We start from the raw sequence: 24,161 nt of genomic DNA on the forward strand, positions 1-24,161 counted from the left end.
TAAAATTTTTTTTATAAAAAAAACAAAAGTTTATTTGAATAAAAATAAATTGTTATCCAATAGTGGATCGTATAAATTGGGTCAAAATTAAACAATAAAAACAATATCAAGTTTTCTGTGTTTGTGGTTAAGTGAAAGTATTAATTATTTTATAATAATACAGGTATCTATTTATTAATATCACATAAAATAATAATAAAAAATAATAATAATTTAAAGCTTATCATTGAATTAGACACTTAGGAGGGACAGTCAGGTTTTCATGTAAATTAGTTCACTCGATATACTATTAGATTGTATTCATACATTCAATATAATTATTTTCAATATTTTCAGATCAAATTATTTTGAGTAAAATAAATTTTGCATAAAAATTGTATATTCAAAAATATTGTTTTCTTCTACTGATTTTTAGTATTAAGTATTATTATTAATAATAAATTATTTAAGTTTTTTTGTTTAAAAAAATATTATAATTATTACATCTATATTAAATCATGAATTTTATAAATGTTATTTTTATTTCACTAATATATGTGTGTAAGTGAATTGTAGTAATGTTATTATAATAATAATAATTAATAATTATTTTTTATTTATAAGGCTCTGGTAATCCCAGTATCGATAATTATGGATCACTTAATACCGGTGCTCAATACCAACAACATTTGACTCCCTTACAGATCGATACACTAAACTATGGTCAAAGCGCCGGTGTTTTGCTCAGTCCCGTCGATCTTAAGCTAACACTAACCAGAAGTAAGCCATAGAAATAAGTGATTACCAAAAAAATAAGGCTAATTAACCTTTTGTTTAAAAAAAGCTACTGAAATACACAACATTGAAAACTATGACAAATGCCAGAGCACTGGTAAGCTAAATGTGGTAACTGTCGGCAGGGATGAGCTATTTTTCTTGAACATGAGTTGCCTAAACTACTATACAAGTAATCCGTTAGCCAGAGAAACGTTGAGCTTAACGCTGGGCGATAGGCTCGGTGTGTTGACTCCGATTGTCAACTTTACCATTACTAATGTCGTGAGGAATGGTATGTATATTTGAAATGTTAACAGCAAACAAACAGTTATTACTACTGTTTATTAAACTATTAACAAACAGGATATCACTATGAGATACACGAAGGTATTGTAGCCGACGGTGATCTGATCAACGCTACCGTTACCAAAGTCAAGATGTTTGCCGAATCAGACTTTCAAAAGGGTTGCGCTCAGGAACCGGGTCTACAGTATATACCAGTGTTGAGATCAGATATTTCCTTTAAAGCACCGTTTGGCGACTATGCCATTGCCTGCGAAACCGTACAAAATCCAGGAAACAATTATTATAGGCCTGGTATTGTGGCACCGGAAGTGTTGGCTACTCAGAGAGCATCTACTGGACAGCACTTTGTGGGACATGTGCTTAAAAAATAAAATCAAGTTTATAATAATAAAAATAATAATAATAAAGACAAAATTATCAATTTATAAATTATTAACTAAGACAAGCTTTTGCTATTAAAATAAACATATCAAATAAAAAATTAAATTAATATAATAATTGAAATTAAAATTATTATAATGTTATATATAAGTTATATTGTAGTTTAGATTAGTAAAAATAATTGTAAACAGTATAGATTAATGAAATATATATTTATAATGATTTTATCATTTATTTAATAAATTTTTATTATTATAAATAAACTCATCAAATTTTATTTTACTGTATGTTTAATTGAAATGAAAAATAATATGCTATATATTCAAAATAAATATTTTTTTTTATAATGAAACTTAAAAAATACTTATTTTCTTATATTTTAATTATGATTAGACATGCAATAAATATATAATTATTTTACATTAAATTTTGTAAACTTTATAAATTATAAGTTATATTAAATATATATCGTTCAATATCTCCATGGATTCATAATAAATAATAAGTAGACAAAACTAAACTTATGTTTTTTGTGTGTCTAAATTGCAAGAAAATATAAGAAAATATTTTATATAAATATAGATATTAATATCAATAATAGTAAAATAAAAAAAATTAATGAAATATAATTTTATTAGTGATTATTGATTTTCAATCTCTGTTTACTTTCATAAAAAGATATATATATCTTGTATTTACATTTTATAATATAAGCCAACTAATTAATTTGCAATATTTTTATTAAACTAACAATTTGATGTACATCTAAGTGTTTATCTATTTATTCAAAACAGTTAATCATTTAGTGCATATCATATATTTATTTATTAAAAAAAAATAGTTGACAAAAATTATTGTTATTTTTTTGTTGTTAACTATGCGCGCATTGATTATGATAATGATAATTGCATTCATTGCTTACTTGTTTTTCATTAAATTAAACCGATGGCAACCAAAAGGGCTCAACTTGAAGAAGACTCGTGTCATCGATGGTGTCAATAGCTAATAGTCAACAACAATACACAACAACATCACTGATGAATATAATAATAATAATAGTAATAATTAATAGTTGAATTTATTCACTAAAAGGTATGTATTATTTAGTATTAAATTTTAGTATTTAACCCAAAAATTAAATGTAAAATTTTATTTTATCAAAATAATTTTTACAGATATCATTTGAAATCATTTTTCTAAAACATCTAAATATTTGGCAAAATAATTTTAATAATAATAATAATTTTTTCAGTATTTATATATATATATAATCTATGGATATTAAAAATATATGGATCAACTTTTGCTATATTGTGTGTTCACTCAATTATACAGTATTTGCTATTAAATATCATTTTCACTATTCAATGTTTTCAGTGAATATAAAATAATTAATATTTATATTATATTTATATTTAATTTTTAGAAAATTATTTTGAAGTTTAAACACTTTTTTTTATTAATTTATATCTATTAAACTTATAATTATATTCAATACATAATACATTTTAATTAACTTATGAATTAATTTTTAAAAATATTTATTTAATTAAGTATTTATTTCAGCAATGTCTCTATATTAAACTTATAACACATTTATTTTAATTTCACAAAATAAATACAAATTAATAATAATAAAAACTATTTTTAAGATTACATTTGATTATTGTTTTTAAGCATACATTTTAATAATTAAACGTTTGTATAATGTGATAATTATTTTTATTTTATTTTATTAGCATTATTATCCACTTCAGTGATTAATCTATATTTTTATAGTTTACTATTATTATAATATAACTATTTCACTGTTAATCTATTATTTTATAGATGACTAAACTTTAAATTAAGATTATGTTAATATTCATTATTTTAAATATCAATATATATTATGTCTACATTTTGTGTATATATAATATATATATATATATATTGTATTTATAAAAATATGTTATATTATTTTATAGTATATTGTTTTAAAAATCAGAAATTTTATAAACTATATAAAAATCTATTAATATTTGTATTTAGATATTTTTAACTTATATCATGTATCATATTATAAATAATTAGCAATTAAAGTTTTTAAAAATTGATATTAATATACTGTTGTATTGTTTTGTTTATTATAGTATTAGTAAACCAATCTCTCTCTCTCTTCTCTCTCTCTCTCTCTCTCTCTCTCTCTCTCTCTCTTTAATTATGTATTTTTATGTTAGTGTATCTAATAATTACACAAAATGATAGTTTGTGACAAAAAATAATAATTGTCAAACAAAAAAAAGTCATAAATATAAGTAAAGATAATGTTGGTGTGAGAAACTTATATAACATATATTTATATACTAATAATGATAATAATAATAAATTTTTAGGATTATAGTATCTTTTACAACTAGAATAATAGAAATAATAATAATATAAATTATATCATATGATTTACAATTTATTGATTGATCAGTATTTTTGTGGTGTCTGTCAAACATCACATAAACTATAATCAATGTGTCGTATCCCTCATACATACCGTCCAATTGTTTTTATTTATTTTTTTGTAGAGCAAAAGTGTCATTAGTTTCAGTTTAAAACTTATTTAATTGCTTAGTCTATTGTTAATGAACAGTTATTTTATCATTTTAAAATTTGATCCCATAATACACTCAAACTTATTGATAAATCCCAGTCATATCATACTTTGTCTCATCAAAACTATAAGTTTTCTAATATAATAAAAATATATTTAATTTTAATTTTATCATTTAAAATTATTTTCAAATTTGATACATGTTTTTTTTTGTTTGAATGAATTGCAAAAAAATATTTATTTTTCTCATATTATTACTAAAGTATAAAAATTATATATTGATCTTTGAATATTATCATTAGATATAAAATTTTATTTCAAAAAAAAAATATATATATATATAGCATTCACTAACACAATTGATGATCTTAATAATGTCATTATATACGGTATATGTCTAATTAATTACTAACTAACAATTGCTAAAATTAAAATCATAATTAAATTTGTTCAATAAATTATAATTATTATATAAATAATATCGACAGCACTATCAATAGTTGACAGCTAAAAATCAAATTAAATATAACTTAATTAAATTTTCTTTATTATAATGATCCAAATTAATGATTAATTAATACTTAATATAATAATTATTAAGTTATTTTTATATGTCACTTAAAATTTATTTATTGTGTTGAGAATTAGATATTAAAAATAAACTTTTGTTTACTTTTGAAATAATAAATAATCTATAATTAAACATAAATTTAAAAAATTAAATTAATAATGGGTTGAATGTCATTAAAATAAAAATAGATAATATACAGTATTTTAATTGTTACAATACTATAGTCTATCGCTAGATAATAATTATTTTATAAAATAATTTGTAAAATAAATTAGTATACATGTATTTTTTGTTAAATTTTATTATTAAAAAAAATTTTAGTGAAAAAAATTAAATATTATGAGTAAAATTATTTTCACTTATGTATGATATTCTTATTCATAATAAATATATTTATTATATGAAATTTACTCATTAACTCAGAGAGTGATAGTAAGCAATTGAGAGAAAAAAAAATAAATAACAATAAGTAGTAGTAATAATAATTATTATTTAAAAACAAAAATATTTGAAGACAACAACATTTAAATGGAAAATAAATTATTAAAATTTTTAAAGTAAAGCACGAAATTTTCAAATTATCAAAACATGTTATTATGAAATTAATGTCACATAAATGGTGAATATTTTATGAATTTTATGTAAATTTTGTGCTAAAATTATCAAACAAATTCACCGACAATTAGACATTATTCAAAACCATAGAAAATACAATACTAAACGTAAATATATTATATTATTTACAAACAATTTACTAAAACATCTAAATACTAATAATAAGTTTTTGTTAATTTTTAAAATAAAAACAATCAATTGATATTAATTTATAAATTATATACTATTATTATAAATTATACAAAATTACAAATTTTTACAATTATTGCATGAAATCACTCAATCAATCTATCAGTCAATTGTCATAATAACTGAATACCAATATTTTCTTCATTGTATTAATAATTAAATGCTTTTTTTAAATTTTCGTATAATTAATATGTTATTTTGACTATTTTAAGGAGAAAAAATTTAATTATTTTAGATAATTAAATACTTATTTCTTGTTAAAGTTAATAAATATTAAATGGGTTTGTATAACAGTGAGTAAATTATTTATTAATGATAAGTAAATTTTGTTTGTTTGTAAAAATATCAAACTATGTTAATAATTAATAGTTATTCATATATATATAAACAAATTAATAACTTATTATTGATTTTTAAATTTAGTTTGTTAAATAATATTAGATATTTTACAAATAGTTTTTTTAAATAGTTTAGTTTTTATGTTTTATTTAAAAATAAATTCTTAATATTAATACTTTTTACTGAAAAATATAATTTATTTGTTTTTTATACCAGTATTAGGATTATAGTAAATTATAATAAATATTTAAAAATTAACCTGATGAAAAAATTACTAATATTTTATACTTATATCAATACTTTAAAAATTGTTTTTTGATAAATAATGTTTAAATATTTAATTATTTAGATAAACTTGTCTAATGGTTTACCAAATGTTAAACAAATGTTACTTAAAATCATTTAAAATTTTTATCTATATCTACCATCACATATGAAAGTCAATGTCAAAAAATATATAATTTAATCTAATAATAATAGTAATAACAATAATATACTGTTTATTGATTGTTGTTAAAAATTGTTATTTAGTTGACAACAAATTTATTTATTTTCAAAAGTTTTATTACATCTCTCTCTTTCTTTTTCTCTCTCTCTCTCTCTCTCTCTCTCTCTCTCTCTCACTCACACACACACACTCATTGACTAACTCTATCTATCTATGACTATAATGACAACCCTATTGACAGATTGAAGAGTAAGACATTTAAAAACTGTGTTTTTAGAGCACATGTATCCCAGTATTAGAATTAACATCCAGTGCTCTACTCTTTCTCTAAAACTCTTAAAACTAATGTCACTGTTTTAAGTAAGTGTGAGAAACGATATCAAACTATAGTATAATAATAAAAAAATAATAATCAAATTTATTTTATATGTTTTTATCATTTAAAGGCATTTAATTTGTTTTGTTTTTTCTCAAAAAAAAAAAATTTTTCTCCTATCGGATGATATTAATTACAATAATAATATTTTTTTATATAGTTTTATTTCCAAATGTACAGTAGTTGTACTAAAATAATACAAAATTTTAATTGTTTTACTATAATAAGACTTTTTTTTAAATTAAGTTGATTTATATATAAGTATATTAATACTTCAATATATTTATATCTAAGTGATGTGTTGTGTGAAAATAAAACAAAATTGTGAAACGATTTTTCAATGAATTAACAATATTATTGTTTTTTTTTGTTTTAAAAATATTAGTTTAAATGTATGAGAAATAAAACAAAACAAACAACAAATAGTTTACTTGAATAAATATATAATGTATTTAAGTATTTGTTGTTGACTTTTATATACAGTGTATTTGTAAACATTTTGTTACAAAAAATAAAAAATATTTCAGTGTCAATTGTCAGCGAAAAAACTATTACAAAAAAAATTATTATTTCAATTGAGTTAAATAAATAAAATGATAATAAAATGATAATTTTGAAAGTTTATTAAACTTTTTCTAACAATATTATGTATTTAAATACTATTAATATTATGTACGAGTAATGTAAATATAAAAAGTATCATAAAATTTTAATGATGTTCTCATTAGAAAAGTTTTATAAAATTCAATTCAATACAAAAACTTTACTAATCATTGCTGTAATATTTGTCCATCACTTTGTGATCGCACAAACAGCTAATACCAGTGATTCCGATGATAAACAAAATATGTCCGTACCATACATACAGCTATCATCGACATTGACAACACCATCAGATAGTCCGCCAGTCCAGAGACGCGGCTCATCTGTTAGCGACCAGTTTAAGGGTGTGCTCAACAATATACTGAAGCCATTGAATCTGGAAGTGCCAAAAGTCAAACAAATGTCACAATTGTTTTCCCAACTGTTTCCTACAATCACTATTGAGACGGCACCCACCTATCATCGTAGCAACAGGTCATCTTCATTATTAGATAACTACCAGATGGCCGGTAGTGTCAATCGGCACCGGTATCCGTCATCATCATCATCGACAGCTTATAGTCGACATAAAGGGATGAATGATTTTGGCTATACATTCAACGAACCGTTAAGATTCATCACACACTTGGAGAGTGTTAGACACACCGACTCCGGTATTGTTGCTCCGTATGATGACTATACTAATACTAAATCAATTGATACGGGAATGGGATCTGAATCAATGGCTGCTCATCCTATGGCTGACAATCCTATTAGTGGCGATGAGATGAGTATGTCGTCAAACACATTGAAAAACATTGTAAACTTAGACGACCGACAAAAATCCAACACTGATTTGTTTGTCCAATCAAACTATAGTAAACTACCAGATTATATAACAAAAAGTGGTCGTATTAAGCATCTGTCCATACCTACCGAAACCGTTTATGGACAGCATGGGTCAGGTTCTGTTGTTAATGATTACTATCCTACATATGAGGGCGAAACACCCATCATAACTGCCGAACCTAACGATGATTTAGAACTGGATCCACAAAAATCATTGGTCGTTAAGTATAACAATTTTCAACTGACTGGTGGTCTACAGAAATCACCGAAAAGTCTTATCTATAATAATAATAATAATGACAATCTCACTGATGGTAATGATAATAGTATGATGATGTCTACTACTGGTGATAGAGATAATAATAATAATAATAATTTACTGAAAACTGCTTCCGAGTTAAAAGTTGTTCACTATTTGCAAGATTTCTATAATAATACACACGAAGAGTTCAATACAATGGCCGACAAACTCTATGGAAAGTCGTCTCAAAATAATGATAATAATAATACCAATAATCTATCACTCATGGAGTTTCACTCGATAGGACCTACAGTAGAAAGTTTGCAACAAACGTTTGGCTTAAGTCCCAACAAAAAACACAAAATGAAATCTTATATTGAAAACAATAATTCTGATAATAATAATACTAATAATAATAATGCCATAAATGTTACCTATGATGATGGCAATAATAATGATAAGATTATTATTGATAATATTAATGATAATAATAATGACAATACTAATAATACTATTATAAAACTTTCTAATAATAATAATAATCGTAATAAAAATAATTATAATGATATCAAAAACAATGGTAAGTCTTCATTATCTTTAGGTGCGGAACGACCTAAATATAGACAACAAAAATATAGTCTTAAAATGGAATCTGGATTCGATTGGAGGCCTATGTTAGGACCCAAACCAATGGTCGGCCGAACCTATGGATGGGAATCCTCTCAATTGAAACCACAAATTGTGGACCCATTGGCCGACCAAACCATTGAAAATGAAAAAGAAAATCATCTGAAGACTCAACTGAACGGCAATATTAAAAGTTATGGAAAACATAATCACGAAGACATTGATGACGAGTTCAAAGGTAATCTATTGCCCGACCATCACATGACAACCATATTGAGTGGTAATATGCTTAGCCGTCCGCGTAATGCAAAGTACGGTTTTGTCAACAGTCCGCACCACAGCATCCGTATGCTGTCGGCGCCGTCGGCTTTATATGAAACACAAATGTTGGATTCACACGGAGAAGCCTCTGTTGAAGAGTCGCCTATTATTTATAATATACCTTCAATAGCAAAACCAATGGTGCATCGCATCAGAGATTTTTTACGTAATATACTGTTTCCTAAATAGGATTCAACAGACAAATTGAGATTTATGTTATTAAGTAAATTAACAATTGTATGCTTAAGACTAAATCCATTGAAGAGAGAGAGAGAAAGAGAGAGAGAGAGAGAGAGAAAGAGAGAGAGAGAGAGACTACTTATAGGTTTATTTTCATAGTCTATTAATAATGTACTGTATATATACTAATATTAGTTATGAATGACAAACTATTGTTTTAATTATTGTTAAAATCATAAATATCTACTAAATAAAATATAAAATGAAAAACAATATTAAATATATTAATATTTTGAAAATATTTAATACAATTTAAAGATAATATTTCTATAAATAAATATATTTTGTTATAAAATTAATTTTGTTATAACTAACATTTTAAAAATTTATAAAATTATTACACTTTATATTACGGTAATATTTATACATAATTTATGTATTATAAGTTATTTTAGAATATTTTATCAAATTTTAATTATAAAACATTAATAAAATGTAATGAAACTGTGCATATGTTTGACTATAAATATGAAGTAATTACAAATTAAAGCACTTTCAAGTACTTAAATAATATATTTGATAATTATCAATTATTTAATATATATTTAATAAAATATGTGAAAATATATTTAATTTTTTAAAAATTCAATTATGAGTTAACCAAATTTGTACATATTTTAGTAGCATATTATTGGACACTGATATAGCCGATTGCAAATACAAATGCAACAGCACTGGACTTATGTAATAAACAACAATTGGATCAATTGATGACAAATTATGGTATCAATTGTAACAATAGTGTCAATCGTTTTAAGGATGTCTACAATGAGTTGAATCTCATTGATGTATATAAGCGTTACGAAGATATGATTTATAATTCATTGTTAAATCAAATTGAAAATCTGGATATAAATGTTGATATTTTTTGAGTTTATTTTATCAACAATTTATAGTTAGGAAAACATTAAAATTGTCTATTTATGAAATATTTTATCATACAATATATTTTTTTTATATTACAATATGTTTTTTAACGTAATTAAAATTTTAATTATGTAACATGTGTGACAAATAATTATAAATTTTCATTTTATAATAATTATGTTTATAACATACTTTGATTTATTTATTTATTTTTTTTATTATTTTTTTTATTATTTTGTATATATATTATTGTAAAACTAAATTCTATTTTTAATACATTATTACCAAACTTTTTATTAAAAATTTACTTAATTATCAAATATTTTATATAATAAATAATCAAATAATATTCTTTATAGTATATATATATATATATATTAGATACCAGTGCAAAACAGGCTATTATACATTGATAATAAATTGTGTGTCATATCTTAGTGATGACAAACCCATTATCTTCTATCTATGACATCATTATTGAGGCCATAGGTCGAGACATAGGCAGCGATGATGAGTTGTCTTTCGTAAAGCAACGGTTTGAGAGGATATTAGCATATAATGTACCTAAAGGTAAGGGCAATCGGGCATTGTTTGTGAACAAGTCGTTCAAATTGATGGCACAGTATATGAACCGTACGGTTACCGACAAAGAGATAGAGTTGTCAATGATTATGGGGGCCGTACTTGAAATATTGCATACATCTGCGCTTATGTATGATGACTATATGGACAAATCAATAACTAGAAGAGGGAATCTATGTTGGTATAGACAGGTATTTATTCAAAATATGATCAGTCAGTCCCTTATATAAAAAACAAACAATAAAAATATACGTTTTTTATTACTAAATAAAGATTTTTTATTAAAGATATATTTAACAAATTTACTGTTTTAAAACTATTTAAAATATAAATCTATTGAAGTATATTTATAATTTTTTTTAAGTTATAGATTAAGATATTTTTATGAAATTTTTTATATTTTAGTATATCTATTTAAGTTAATAATTTAATAATTTTACTAATGTAGTATATTTAAGTTTATAGTATAATTTAGATATAATAATATATATATATATGAATAATATTTTACTTCATTGACCAGTTGTTTGTTTCTGATTGACTATAAATTATTTGTTAAACCATTTAAGGATTCTACCGGAGCTCAAGTGTTGAATGACACCAAAATATTGATGAATGGGTGTATGTATATAATCAAGTTATATTTTGGCACTAAATCATATTATACGCAGATTATAGACTTATTTCATGAGGTAACCGTACAAATATCAATATAGTGTCAGCAATACCTAATTTATAAATATAAATAACTTGATTTATTATATGGTTTTTATTTATATTTAATATAAATATATAGATAATGAGACAATCGACTTATGGTCAGTGTATGGATATGTTATCCAAACCGCCAAATATGTTAAGACCACAGTTTCATTTGTTCACAAAATCACGTTATGAAACAATTGTCAAATTTAAGACATCCTATTATACATTTGTTTTGCCGGTTAGATTAGGTAAATGTATTCATATACAGTATATACTGGTTTAAAATTCAGTTAAAAAAATTACATTAATTCAATATAATACTACTGTATATAGTATTGGCAAAAAAAGAGAAATTTATAAAATAATAGAGAAATTTCTAGAAAGTTTCTAAAATAAATTTCTATCTATGGGATCCCCATGGTTAATTTTGTTTTTTCTCGATATTTGTTATCTTGTGTAACAATACATTGTTTTTACAAGAAATAACTAAAAATTATAAATAGTATTTTAATTAATTAATTAAAGTAAATAATTAATTAATTTAATTATATTAAACTATGATATATATAATAAAATGTTGAGTCAAATTTTACAAAATTGATTATTATTAAATAATTATAATTATTTTATATATAGGTATCCTATTTAGTAGTGTACTACAGTATATATGATAGTATAATATTATATGTATAGTCTCATTAATATAGTACATTATTACAATAGCTTTAAATATGGGGATCCCATAGTATAACAATAAAGTTACATTTCTATAGAAATTTATTCATGAGAAATTTTCTAGAAACTTTCTATTTGCCCATCTCTAACTTTATATGTTTTTAAAAAAAATATAAACAGGGATGTATATGATGGACATGACTGATCAAACAGTTCATCAACAAACTGAACAATTGTTGCTTAAGATTGGATATTTGTTTCAAATACAGGACGACTTTATAGACTGTTTTGGCGATCCTGTAGTCACCGGCAAAATAGGCACTGATATAGCCGATGGCAAATGCTGTTGGCTTATAGTGACAGCACTGGAATTATGTAATAAACAACAATTGGATCAATTGATGGCCAATTATGGTATTAATTGTAACAATAGTGTCAATCGTTGTAAGGATGTCTACAATGAGTTGAATATCATTGATGTGTATAAGCGTTACGAAGATATGATTTATAATTCATTGTTAAAGGAAATTGAAAATCTGGATATAAATGTTGATATTTTTAAGTTTATTTTATCAATAATTTATAAACGAAAACATTAATAATGTTTTAATTATATAATATAAAATATTTAAACAATATATCAATATATAAATTTATATTACAATATGTTTTCTAATTTTTTTGAATCATGTGATTAAGCTTTTCATTATATGTAAAAAATAAAAATTTCATATATTTAAAACATTAATTTTTTATGTATACTTATACATTTACTATACATATGTATATTATAATAATAATAAATAATTTTATTTAGCATTAAAATTTACTTGATATTTTAAAATTTATTTTATCAACAATTTATAAACGAAAACATTAAATAAGATAAACCTTAAGATAATTAAAAGCACACATTTTAGTTAATATTTGTTTTAAAAATGTATATTTAAATTAAAATGATAAAATATAATTTATAATATTACTTATTTAATATGCGAGAAATTTTTAATAATCTTCTATTAATATATAATAAATACTATTATTTTCTTTTAATTAAATTAATTGAAATTTAGATCATTTATTTTAATGTTTATAATAAACAATACATACAAGTTATTGTTTATCTAACAATTTAGTATAAAATTATCTCTTTTTTAATTTTTAAAACAATTTTTTTTATTAAAAATTGTTTTTATAAATATTTCAGTATATATATATATGTATTTTATATATTCAATATTAAATTAAAATAATTTAGTAAAAGTTTTCTTTTATCAATAAAAAATTTAACATTTATATTTGGTTTTTTATTAACTAATTGTTTGTCAATTAAACATTATTTGGGAAAATATTTTTATAGATTTTATAATAAACAGTAGATATTAAAAGTGAGTTATAATCATAAATTTATATTAATAGTTAAGATAGAAATATTTGAAATAAATATTAAAAATAACAAACATTTACATGAAATATTCATTCATCAATAACTTCATCGATAGTAGTAATTTTATATCTCTCTTTATCAATACAATCACTATTGAATGTGTTAACACTGGACGTGTCGTAGCCATCGATATTCCCAATGACACCCCAGTGCTGGGGTTCAGCCGATGCTAACATCTCGAAGCCGACGGCACCGATCAAATAGATGGCTATTGTTATGTAAAAGACAACATTCCAGCGACTTCTCTCACCGGGCTATCATCCATTCAAATCGATTAATTTAAAAAAAACTGTTTATCTATACATATGATGAATACCTACTTACAGTGTCGCCTAAAATAACGCCCACAGCGTACGGCCCGATAAATGCGGGTATGGAGGCCAAAGTGGCCGCAATGCCAAATATTGTACCCGAAAAGTCGGGCGCAAACTCGCCATAAATGGAGAACTCACCGCCCGTTACAAACCCGTAGAAGAACAGTGCGGTCATCAGTAGACTGACTACTGCTGCAGAGTTACAGCCCATGACTGTTATGATAGCCAAACAAATAGCTGGTCCTATCAGTGCTGTCGACTCGAATAGTTTGCGAACACGGGTTTTGGTCAAACGGTGGCCAAACTTTTTGATAACCAGTGCCGACAGCGGACCACCTAAAACCATAGTCACACCGGTAGACAGGGATAGACCGGCATTGAACAGTCCGTTGCTTAGCAATGACATACCGAAAACCTTAGATAAAAAATGTTATTAAATAATGTATGGGAACTGACTGTCACATCTCTGGGGACTTTACTTTGTCGAGATATGATGGCATTTTGGTCTGGTATAGATAATAGCCCCAACTGGCGCACACTTTGCATATAATAGTGGCCCACACGCACCGGGATGTGAAAATGTGACGCCACGGAGCCGATGATGATTTCTAAATATAATACAATCACATAATAAATTACAATATTGTTTTGTATATTATTGATTAGTGATTTAAAGTAGTTATACATTTGGCGATCCAAACGAGCCTTTATTATAATAAATATATTTCAATTCACTGTCCGTGCATTTAATGAAACCGCAAGTATTGCTTAGGAGTGGTGTGTCCTCAACGCACAGTAACCACATGACAATCCAAGGTATGTGTGCCGCACTTATTACATAGAAAACTGATGGCCAGCCACCGGCAAAACCGTTGTCACATAGATAACCGGCTAACGGAAAAGTAAACAAATTGCCAAAGTTTTGACCGGCGGCCAGTGCGGCCACGGCTATTGTCCGTTCGGCCGGTGTAAACCAATTGGCCAACAACGGGAACAGTGATGCAAATATACAGCCGTGAAAAAAGCCCATAATTACCAGCAGTGCAATTAACAGGTAGACACTGGTTCGCGCCACAGTCGGTATCAGTGAGTATAGTACGGCCGGAGCCGTTAGTGACACCAGTGTCACCCATTTGGAGCCGAATCGTTCGGTAATACGACCAGAAAGTGTTGGCGTTACCAAATACATATAGAAACTGGAACCTAGTATTATACCCTATTATCATATAATAATACAGTTTTATTAAATAATAAATTAATAATAAATGTATTTATATATATTAAATATATAAATTAATTAAACATAAGTTATATGTATAAATCATTAATCATTATATTAAATATAATGAGAAAAAATTGAAATATTAACTAAAAAAATCAAAAAATATACTGTGTCGTGACCAGGATTCGAACCTGGGTTATTGCGGCCACAACGCAAGGTACTAACCACTATACGATCACGACTCGATATTATTAGAGTGCAAATAACTAAATGTCAGTCAATACTACAAGTATTGATAGATTAGATTATATTAGTATAAACTTTATATACTTTATATACCTGTGGTCTATAAATAATCTAACCAGGGTGCATATGATTATTTATAACTTTTGATATGTGTGTCACATATTATTATAAAATCAAATTTAATGATTAAATACACACACTTTACGACTACATTAATGAAAATAATAATTTTATCACAATTTGATTTACAAACATGTTTTGTAAATACTAACAACTAAAATAATAGCCGTTTATATTCTATATTTATGATTAGTATAAAATTAATTATTTAGATATTAATAGTTTTATTTATATACATGTTATTTTTATTTGCATAAACCAATAGCATATTGCAAAAGTATTTTTTTTAAACGATAAAGATTTATAGAAATTAATTGAATTATTTTGTAATCATTTATATTAAATTTAGTTATGTTATAATTTACAAAATACACATTTAATTTAAATTTAATTGATAATTACCTGCAATGATTCACTCCAATCAAATTCGCCTCTAATTATGACTGCGTCGACACTACTGTCGTTACCCTGTGAGCTACCAGTGCTGTCTGGTTGCCAGCACTGGCCATCCGAGTCATGTTTATGTGCACTACTATTATACTTAGCCATCGATACGATAGCTACCGATAGGCCGGACCGGTGGCTGGAGAACAATGCCGTTGCCATTGCACCCAACAGTCCAATATATAATCGCATTGTTTTTTTATTTATTTAATTTATTTTATAATTTATACAAAAAAATATATTTTTTTATTTCACATATTTAAAAAATATATATAATTTAAATTAGTTTATTTAGTAATTAGTATAAGTTTGTTGATAATAATATACTGTTAAATAATTTAGATGTTATTATTTTTATTAAATAAATTAGTTTTAAAATAATTATACAATATATTAATCAAATAAAATGTTAATTTAAAAAAATATATTTTTTAATTTATAAATAATTGTAAACATAAAATTTTTACTAGTTATAAATATTTTAACTTAATATTAATAACAGTAAAATAAAATAATTAACTGTTTAATTACAGTTTGATGACTAGTATAATAAAGATAACATAAGTTTAATTACAATACAATGTACTATATATTAAATAATTAATACTGTATTATAAACAAAAGTTTTTTAAAGTAAATTATTTAATAAATTTTATTATTATTTTTTTTAATTATTATTATTATTAATTACTGTACAGATTAATAAAAGTAAAATTATTATGCATGTTTTTCATTATTATTATCATCATTATTGTGTTTTTCATTACTTTTAGGTGTTTCCTTATCGTGAATGACACCCCAGTGCTGGGGTTCGGCCGATGCAAATAACAAAAAACCTAACGCACCGAATATATACAAACCAATTGTTATATAAAATGCAATATTCCAGCGATCAATGTGACCTGGCTAATTATTTTTGAAAAATATATTCAACGATTTTATACTGTATTAAAGTAAACAAAAAAAATGAAAGTACTGTACCTGATCGCCCAAAATGACGCCCACAGCATAGGGCGCCACAAAACCAGGAATAGCGCCCAGAGTACCGGCTATACCGAACACTGTACCAGAAAAGTCTGGCGCTATCTCGCCATAGACGGCAAACTCGCCGCCAGTGAATAGTCCGTATAGAAACAGTGCTACGATTAACAGTGCGACCACTGATTGCGAGTGACAACCGATTTGTGTGATAGCCAACAGACATACGGCCGGTCCTATCAGTGCTACCGATTCAAACAGTTTTCTGATATTTGTTTTTGATATGCGATTTTTGTATCGTTTGATGATTAGAGCAGATAACGGACCTCCCAGTGCCATTGTAATGCCAGTGGCCAGCGATAGCATGGAGTTAAACATACCATTTTGCATTAATGGCATACCAAATACTTTGTCCAAATAGGATGGCATTTTGCTCAGGTATAGATAATAACCCCATCCGGCGCACAATTTGGCATTGACGGCTGTCCAAAGTGGACGAGAGGTGAATATATTTAGCCATGGTGCTTTTGAATTTTTCTAATAAAATATACTAATTATAATATTTTTAAAAAAATACTTATACTTAATATAATTAAACACTAACTTTTGGCGCACCAAATGAACACTTATGAGTTGTTATATACTTGAGCTCACTGTCCGAGCATTTAACGAAACCGCGAGTATTGCTAATAAGTGGTGTGTCCTCAATGCACAACAACCACATCACTATCCACGGTATGTGTGCCGCACTGATCACGTAGAACACTGACGGCCAGCCACCAGCAAATCCATTATCACACAAATAACTGGCCAACGGATAGGTAACAACATTGCCAAAGTTGTGAACCGCTGCGACCGCGGCTAACGCTATAGATCGTTCAGTAGCAGTGAACCAATGGGCGAACAGAGAGAACAGGGATGTAAAGATACAGCCGTGAAATAAGCCCATTGCTGCCAATAAGGTTATCAATAGGTAAACATTATATCTGGCGGCTACGGGAATCAGCGCTAATAGTACGCCCGGTGCGGTTACTGCTGTCAATGTAACCCATTTGCTGCCGAATCGTTCGGTGATACGGCCGGCTATTGTCGGTGTTATCAAATAAGCATAAAAACTGGCGCCTAGTATAATGCCCTTTAAAAATAATTGCATACATTTTTAAATATTAATAAATATATATATAACGTTATATATTTGTTAACTATATTACTGATTTACCTGTAGTTTCTCATCCCAATCAAACTCTCCTCTAATAACATCAACCACACTATCATCATATTGTGTGCCATCACCTGTGCTATCAGTTATACTAAAACATTGACCGGAATCGGTACTGTTTTGTGCACCGATGGTGTGGTATTTGGTCATCGATACTATCGACACACTGAGACTGGACCGATGGCTGGACAGGAAACCAGCGGCTATTGCACCTAACAGTGCGATACAAAGTCTCATAGTTTTGTTTAGTTTAATAATATTTGTGATAATATTTTCAAAAAAAACTTGAAAAGTTTTGTTTTCTGAAATCTATACGAGCCTTTTTTGTGTGTGTGTGTGTAGCATTTTTTTTGCGAATTTTGAAATTCTGACTTCAGATTCGGTTAGAGGACTACTAATAATGTATTGAAAAGTTGCATTAAAATTTTGATATCTCTTCGGGAACATATAGAAAATGGCGGCCAAAGTAAAGAAAATTTTAAGAAAAAATATTTTAAGTATAAATTTGAATAGAGCATCAAAAGCAAGCATAAAAATATGCATTAAAATTTTGATATCTCTTCGGGAACATAGAGAAAATGGCGGCCAAAATAAAAAAAAATTTAGGTAAAATTTTTAACGTTTAGAATTGTATAGAGCATCAAAAATAAGATATAATAAATTAAAATTATTTTTTTTATTTTTTTAAAAATGGCGGCCAAAGTAAAAAAATTTAGGTAAAAATTTTAACGTTTAGAATTGTATAGAGCATCAAAAATAAGATATAATAAATTAAAATTATTTTTTTAAAAAAAATGGTGACAAATGTATAAAAAATTAAGGTAAATTTTAGCGCTTAGAATTGTATATAGTATTAAAAATAAGATATAATAGATTAAAATTATATTAATTTTTAAAAAAATGGCAGCAAAAGTATGATTTTAACTGTTTATTTTGTTATACTAAATCATTTAATACCAAACATGATTATATTTGTTTATTTCATTATATTAATCATCTGATACCCTACATGACTATAGTTGTTTTGTTTGTCATTCCGAGTCATTAGATACCCTACATGACTATGGTTGTTTATTTTGTCATACCGAATCATTTGATACCATACATGACTATAGTTGTTTATTTTGTCATACCGAATCATTTGATACCATACATGACTATGGTTGTTTATTTTGTCATACCGAATCATTTGATACCATACATGACTATAGTTGAGTTTATTTTGTCATTCCGAGTCATTTGATGCCCTACATGACTATAGTTGAGTTTTGTTTGTCATTCCGAGTCATTTGATATTTGTTACATGACTATGGTTGAGTTTATTTTGTCATACCGAGTCATTTGATACCCTGCATGACTATAGTTGAGTTTTGTTTGTCATTCCGAGTCATTTGATATCCTACATGACTATGGTTGTTTATTTTGTCATACCGAATCATTTGATACCATACATGACTATAGTTGAGTTTATTTTGTCATTCCGAGTCATTTGATGCCCTACATGACTATAGTTGAGTTTTGTTTGTCATTCCGAGTCATTTGATACCCTACATGACTATGGTTGAGTTTATTTTGTCATACCGAATCATTTGATACCATACATGACTATAGTTGAGTTTATTTTGTCATTCCGAGTCATTTGATGCCCTACATGACTATAGTTGAGTTTTGTTTGTCATTCCGAGTCATTTGATACCCTACATGACTATGGTTGAGTTTATTTTGTCATACCGAGTCATTTGATACCCTGCATGACTATAGTTGAGTTTATTTTGTCATTCCGAGTCATTTGATGCCCTACATGACTATAGTTGAGTTTTGTTTGTCATACCGAATCATTTGATACCATACATGACTATGGTTGTTTATTTTGTCATACCGAATCATTTGATACCATACATGACTATAGTTGAGTTTATTTTGTCATACCGAATCATTTGATACCATACATGATTATAGTTGAGTTTATTTTGTCATTCCGAGTCATTTGATACCCTACATGACTATGGTTGAGTTTATTTTGTCATACCGAGTCATTAGATAACCTACATAACATTATTTAAATTATGTATATTTTACCAGTTTTTTATTTTTGTTACTATATAAATTAATACTATATAATTATACCAACTATTTGGTTTCAACATATTTATGATATTCAAGTTTTTTTTTCTAATAATGCTTTCTAGCATTCTTAACTGGTTTTTATTGTTGATATTATATTTATTTAATATTATATTATTATTTTTTATAGTGTTAAATGAATTTTATTTTTATTACATTATATTTTCTAATTATCTGAGTTTATAGTTCATAATTAATATTTATTATTATATGCCATTTAAATTATCTATTATAAAAAATGATAAAGTATAATATGTAGTTATTTTTAATAAATTAAGTTAATTATAAATATTATTTATTTATAGTTATAAAACAATTAGTAAATTATTAAAAAGTTATTATAATATTTTTAAAGTTTATAATTAAGATAAAGTGTTTTAGATTTTTTTAGTTAACTTGGTTTAAGTTTATATAATTTATTTACTAATTTTAATACATAAACAAAAAACTAATTAAATATTTATTTTTGAAAATTTTTATATTAAATTTTTAAAAATTCATGACTTAACCAGTTGAGAATGCTAGAAAGCATTTAAATAATTCCTAATTAAAAATTAAATTCAATATGACAAAATAAAATCAACTATAGTAATGTGAATTATAAATATTTCAGAATACCAAAATAACTCAACTATTGTCATACAATGTATCAAATGATTCAGTATTACAAAATAAACTCAACTATAGACATGTTGGATAACAAATGCTTCAGAATAAAAAAAATTATCAACTATAATCATGTGGGGTATCAAATGATTCAGTATGACAAAATTAAAAATTTAGTTGTGATTTTCTCGTAGTTCTTGAAGAGATAAAAATTTAAATGCAGATTTCTTATACTTAATTTTTGATGCTTTACACAAATCTAAATTTAAAAATCAAAAAATATATTTTTTAAATTTTTAGACGCCATTTTCTCTATGTTCCTGATGAAATATCAAAATTTCAATACTTATCCCATAGCTCATTTTTGATGCTTTATCAAAAAATAAAATTAAAAAAATCAAAAAAAATTTTGTAGCAGAGTCTGGATTCGAACCACTAACCTATGTGGGACAGACAGACCGACAGACAGACAGACAGACAGACAGACAGACAGACAGACAGACAGACAGACAGACAGACAGACAGACAGACAGACAGACAGACAGACAGACAGACAGACAGACAGACAGACAGACAGACAGACAGACAGACAGACAGACAGACAGACAGACAGACAGACAGACAGACAGACAGACAGACAGACAGACAGACAGACAGACAGACAGACAGACAGACAGACAGACAGACAGACAGACAGACAGACAGACAGACAGACAGACAGACAGACAGACAGACAGACAGACAGACAGACAGACAGACAGACAGACAGACAGACAGACAGACAGACAGACAGACAGACAGACAGACAGACAGACAGACAGACAGACAGACAGACAGACAGACAGACAGACAGACAGACAGACAGACAGACAGACAGACAGACAGACAGACAGACAGACAGACAGACAGACAGACAGACAGACAGACAGACAGACAGACAGACAGACAGACAGACAGACAGACAGACAGACAGACAGACAGACAGACAGACAGACAGACTTTTAGAATGCATATACGGACTCCTTTCAGGAGTTCGTGAAAATATACTGTATTTATAAATTATATATAATGAACATTGATTTAAGTTATAATTAAATTTTTCAAATTAATTAATAAATAAGATTTAATATTCACAAATTATTAATACAATTTGTTTTAAACTTTAATAATGAATTTTCGCAATAAAAATAATACATTCATAAGTTATTGAATAATAAATTATTGAATAGTTGTTTGTATGACAACCACAGAATATGATACGATTAATGCCAAACACGATAGTAATGTACTTCTATTGACTTTAAACAAACCCATCGCCGATAGAGACATCCGGTGCTCAAAGTCGCATAATTGTGAGACAACTGTCCGCCCGTCGGACGACAACCGAACGCAATCTAAGTCCTCTAATTTGTCGACCAGTCGTCGGAAACTGTTTGGTATAATATCGCCGATAGTCATCAAAGAGATCAACAGTATGGACGAGTAGACCAATGAGCTGATCGGGTGTAGCATAAAGTCAATCATTTTGAGTGTTAGAGTACACACTGAGGACATACAGACAATAGAGTTGACAAACAGTGTGACCAATAGATAGGGTGATATCAATGCATCAAATTGTTGAACTTGTTTGAGTATTTTGAATACCTGTTGATAGATAATATTGAGATCCAGACAATGGTTTCGATCAATATTAATGGTGGCAAAAATATTGTCAAATTGATGGGAAATTATCAAACATTTATAGGCTACCAGTGCTGGCATCATAAAAGTGTTCATAGCCGATAGATAGAACATTGAAAAATAAAATACCGATATTAGTCGGTCGAAAAAGTTGACAATTGACAGAGCCGTGGCTACTGATACTACAAATAGGGTCGACACTGAAAACAATGTCAAACAAATATAAATACCAATTTTACGTTCATATTGACCCCTAATTAGCATTTGATTTAGATATTGGTTGTGATCATCGATAAGGTTACTTAGGATAGGCCGTCCCCACAGTAATAGATACCAATAGACAAACAGTCCCTGGGAAACGTAGAAAATCCAACCCACTCTAAACACTGTAACCACTAAACCGGACGCTTTTGATGAGTGCTTAAAATTGTAGTCTGACTTATAGACCATAATCTCTAGTGTGTTGTACACATAGACGGCCACTAATGTCGATACCAATAGGTTCCATACTATTTCAATTAGCTTGGTTAATTTGATAAAATTTCTATTTTGTTTAATAGATGTGTTAATTTTGTTGCTATTATTATTATTATTGATTCCCCAATAGGTATTGCCAATTAGTTTGTTAAAAATTATCAAATAGTTTAAACCACATAAATTGTTGTTATTGTTTGTATGTTTCAACATTTCTAAAAAATTAATTTTGTATTCAATTAGTAATAATAATAATGTTAAATATCAATAAGTTATTAATAATAATTAATTTATGATATTATTTCTTATGCATTTCTTATGCATTGTAAAAAAAATCTCAAATTATAATAAGTGATTATTATTATTATATATTGTTTAGTTGATTAAAATAGTAAAACAATATACTAAATAATGTAGAAAAAAAACAGTATTAAGCAATATAATTATTTATGCTAAATGCTTACCAGTAGTATAACAATAACGATATGTAAATAATAATTTTTATGTGACAACAAATAAAATATTTATATTTTATAGATAATTTTTTGCATTTTATTTTCAATATACAGTATATCTCAGTATTATACTTTTTTTAATATTTAAATATTTACATGTAATTGTTTATGAATATATAATACAAATGGTAATAAATTGTCAAAATCTATTTACAAAATACTGTATAAATAATCGATTTATTTAGTCTTATAAATCATACTTTATATGACATTTACTTTACAGTATATTTCAAAAATAATAATTAAAAATGATTTATCAGTTTAATATTTTTTATTATTATTGATTAAAATAATCTTTTTAATAAAAATTATAATTTGTCGATATTTAGATTGCCAATTCTATTTACAGTAATTTAATATATTTATGAATATATTATAATTTTATGAATATATTTTAATTAAAAATATTATAAAAGTTAATTAATATTATATTATTAAATCTTTATTTATAAATATTTAATAATATTATAAATAATATTTTATTAATATAATAATTATTTTATTGAATATATAGAGTT

At 25.9% G+C, this 24,161-nt stretch overlaps 5 protein-coding genes and 1 non-coding gene across 6 annotated transcripts; 3 read left to right on the plus strand and 3 right to left on the minus strand.

Moving 5' to 3' along the window:
• Positions 1–497: 497 nt before the first annotated feature.
• On the plus strand, positions 498–1,563 carry LOC128960106 (uncharacterized). The gene is made up of 4 exons (XM_054306178.1): positions 498–540; positions 604–759; positions 824–1,048; positions 1,120–1,563. The coding sequence occupies exons 1-4, from the start codon at positions 498–500 to the stop codon at positions 1,431–1,433; spliced, it is 738 nt and encodes a 245-aa protein (XP_054162153.1). The 3' UTR covers positions 1,434–1,563.
• A 5,717-nt stretch (positions 1,564–7,280) lies between these two features.
• LOC128960107 (probable serine/threonine-protein kinase DDB_G0272282) lies at positions 7,281–9,374 on the plus strand. The gene is made up of 2 exons (XM_054306179.1): positions 7,281–8,556; positions 8,839–9,374. Exons 1-2 carry the CDS (start codon positions 7,281–7,283, stop codon positions 9,372–9,374), a joined length of 1,812 nt encoding a protein of 603 aa, XP_054162154.1.
• A 1,319-nt stretch (positions 9,375–10,693) lies between these two features.
• On the plus strand, positions 10,694–12,970 carry LOC128960108 (farnesyl pyrophosphate synthase-like). Its single transcript, XM_054306180.1, has 5 exons — positions 10,694–11,065; positions 11,444–11,566; positions 11,671–11,827; positions 12,435–12,668; positions 12,954–12,970. The coding sequence occupies exons 1-5, from the start codon at positions 10,733–10,735 to the stop codon at positions 12,968–12,970; spliced, it is 864 nt and encodes a 287-aa protein (XP_054162155.1). The 5' UTR covers positions 10,694–10,732.
• A 760-nt stretch (positions 12,971–13,730) lies between these two features.
• LOC128960109 (uncharacterized transporter slc-17.2-like) lies at positions 13,731–16,239 on the minus strand. Its single transcript, XM_054306181.1, has 5 exons — positions 16,006–16,239; positions 14,701–15,231; positions 14,495–14,623; positions 14,026–14,430; positions 13,731–13,955 (listed from the first exon to the last, which is right to left on the minus strand). The coding sequence occupies exons 1-5, from the start codon at positions 16,237–16,239 to the stop codon at positions 13,731–13,733; spliced, it is 1,524 nt and encodes a 507-aa protein (XP_054162156.1).
• On the minus strand, positions 15,408–15,479 carry Trnah-gug (transfer RNA histidin (anticodon GUG)). The gene has a single exon. It is a non-coding gene; the product is annotated as a tRNA-His (tRNA).
• A 335-nt stretch (positions 16,240–16,574) lies between the features above and the next one.
• LOC128960110 (uncharacterized transporter slc-17.2-like) lies at positions 16,575–18,496 on the minus strand. The gene is made up of 5 exons (XM_054306182.1): positions 18,245–18,496; positions 17,630–18,160; positions 17,029–17,562; positions 16,815–16,953; positions 16,575–16,588 (listed from the first exon to the last, which is right to left on the minus strand). The coding sequence occupies exons 1-5, from the start codon at positions 18,479–18,481 to the stop codon at positions 16,575–16,577; spliced, it is 1,455 nt and encodes a 484-aa protein (XP_054162157.1). The 5' UTR covers positions 18,482–18,496.
• Between the last annotated feature and the right edge of the window lie 5,665 nt (positions 18,497–24,161).

This window comes from Oppia nitens, unplaced genomic scaffold (genome assembly GCF_028296485.1).
Source record: "Oppia nitens isolate AA-2021 unplaced genomic scaffold, nextdenovo-longstitch-racon4-pilon3 scaffold4_pilon_pilon_pilon, whole genome shotgun sequence".
In the NCBI taxonomy this organism is placed as follows: Eukaryota; Metazoa; Arthropoda; class Arachnida; order Sarcoptiformes; family Oppiidae; genus Oppia; species Oppia nitens.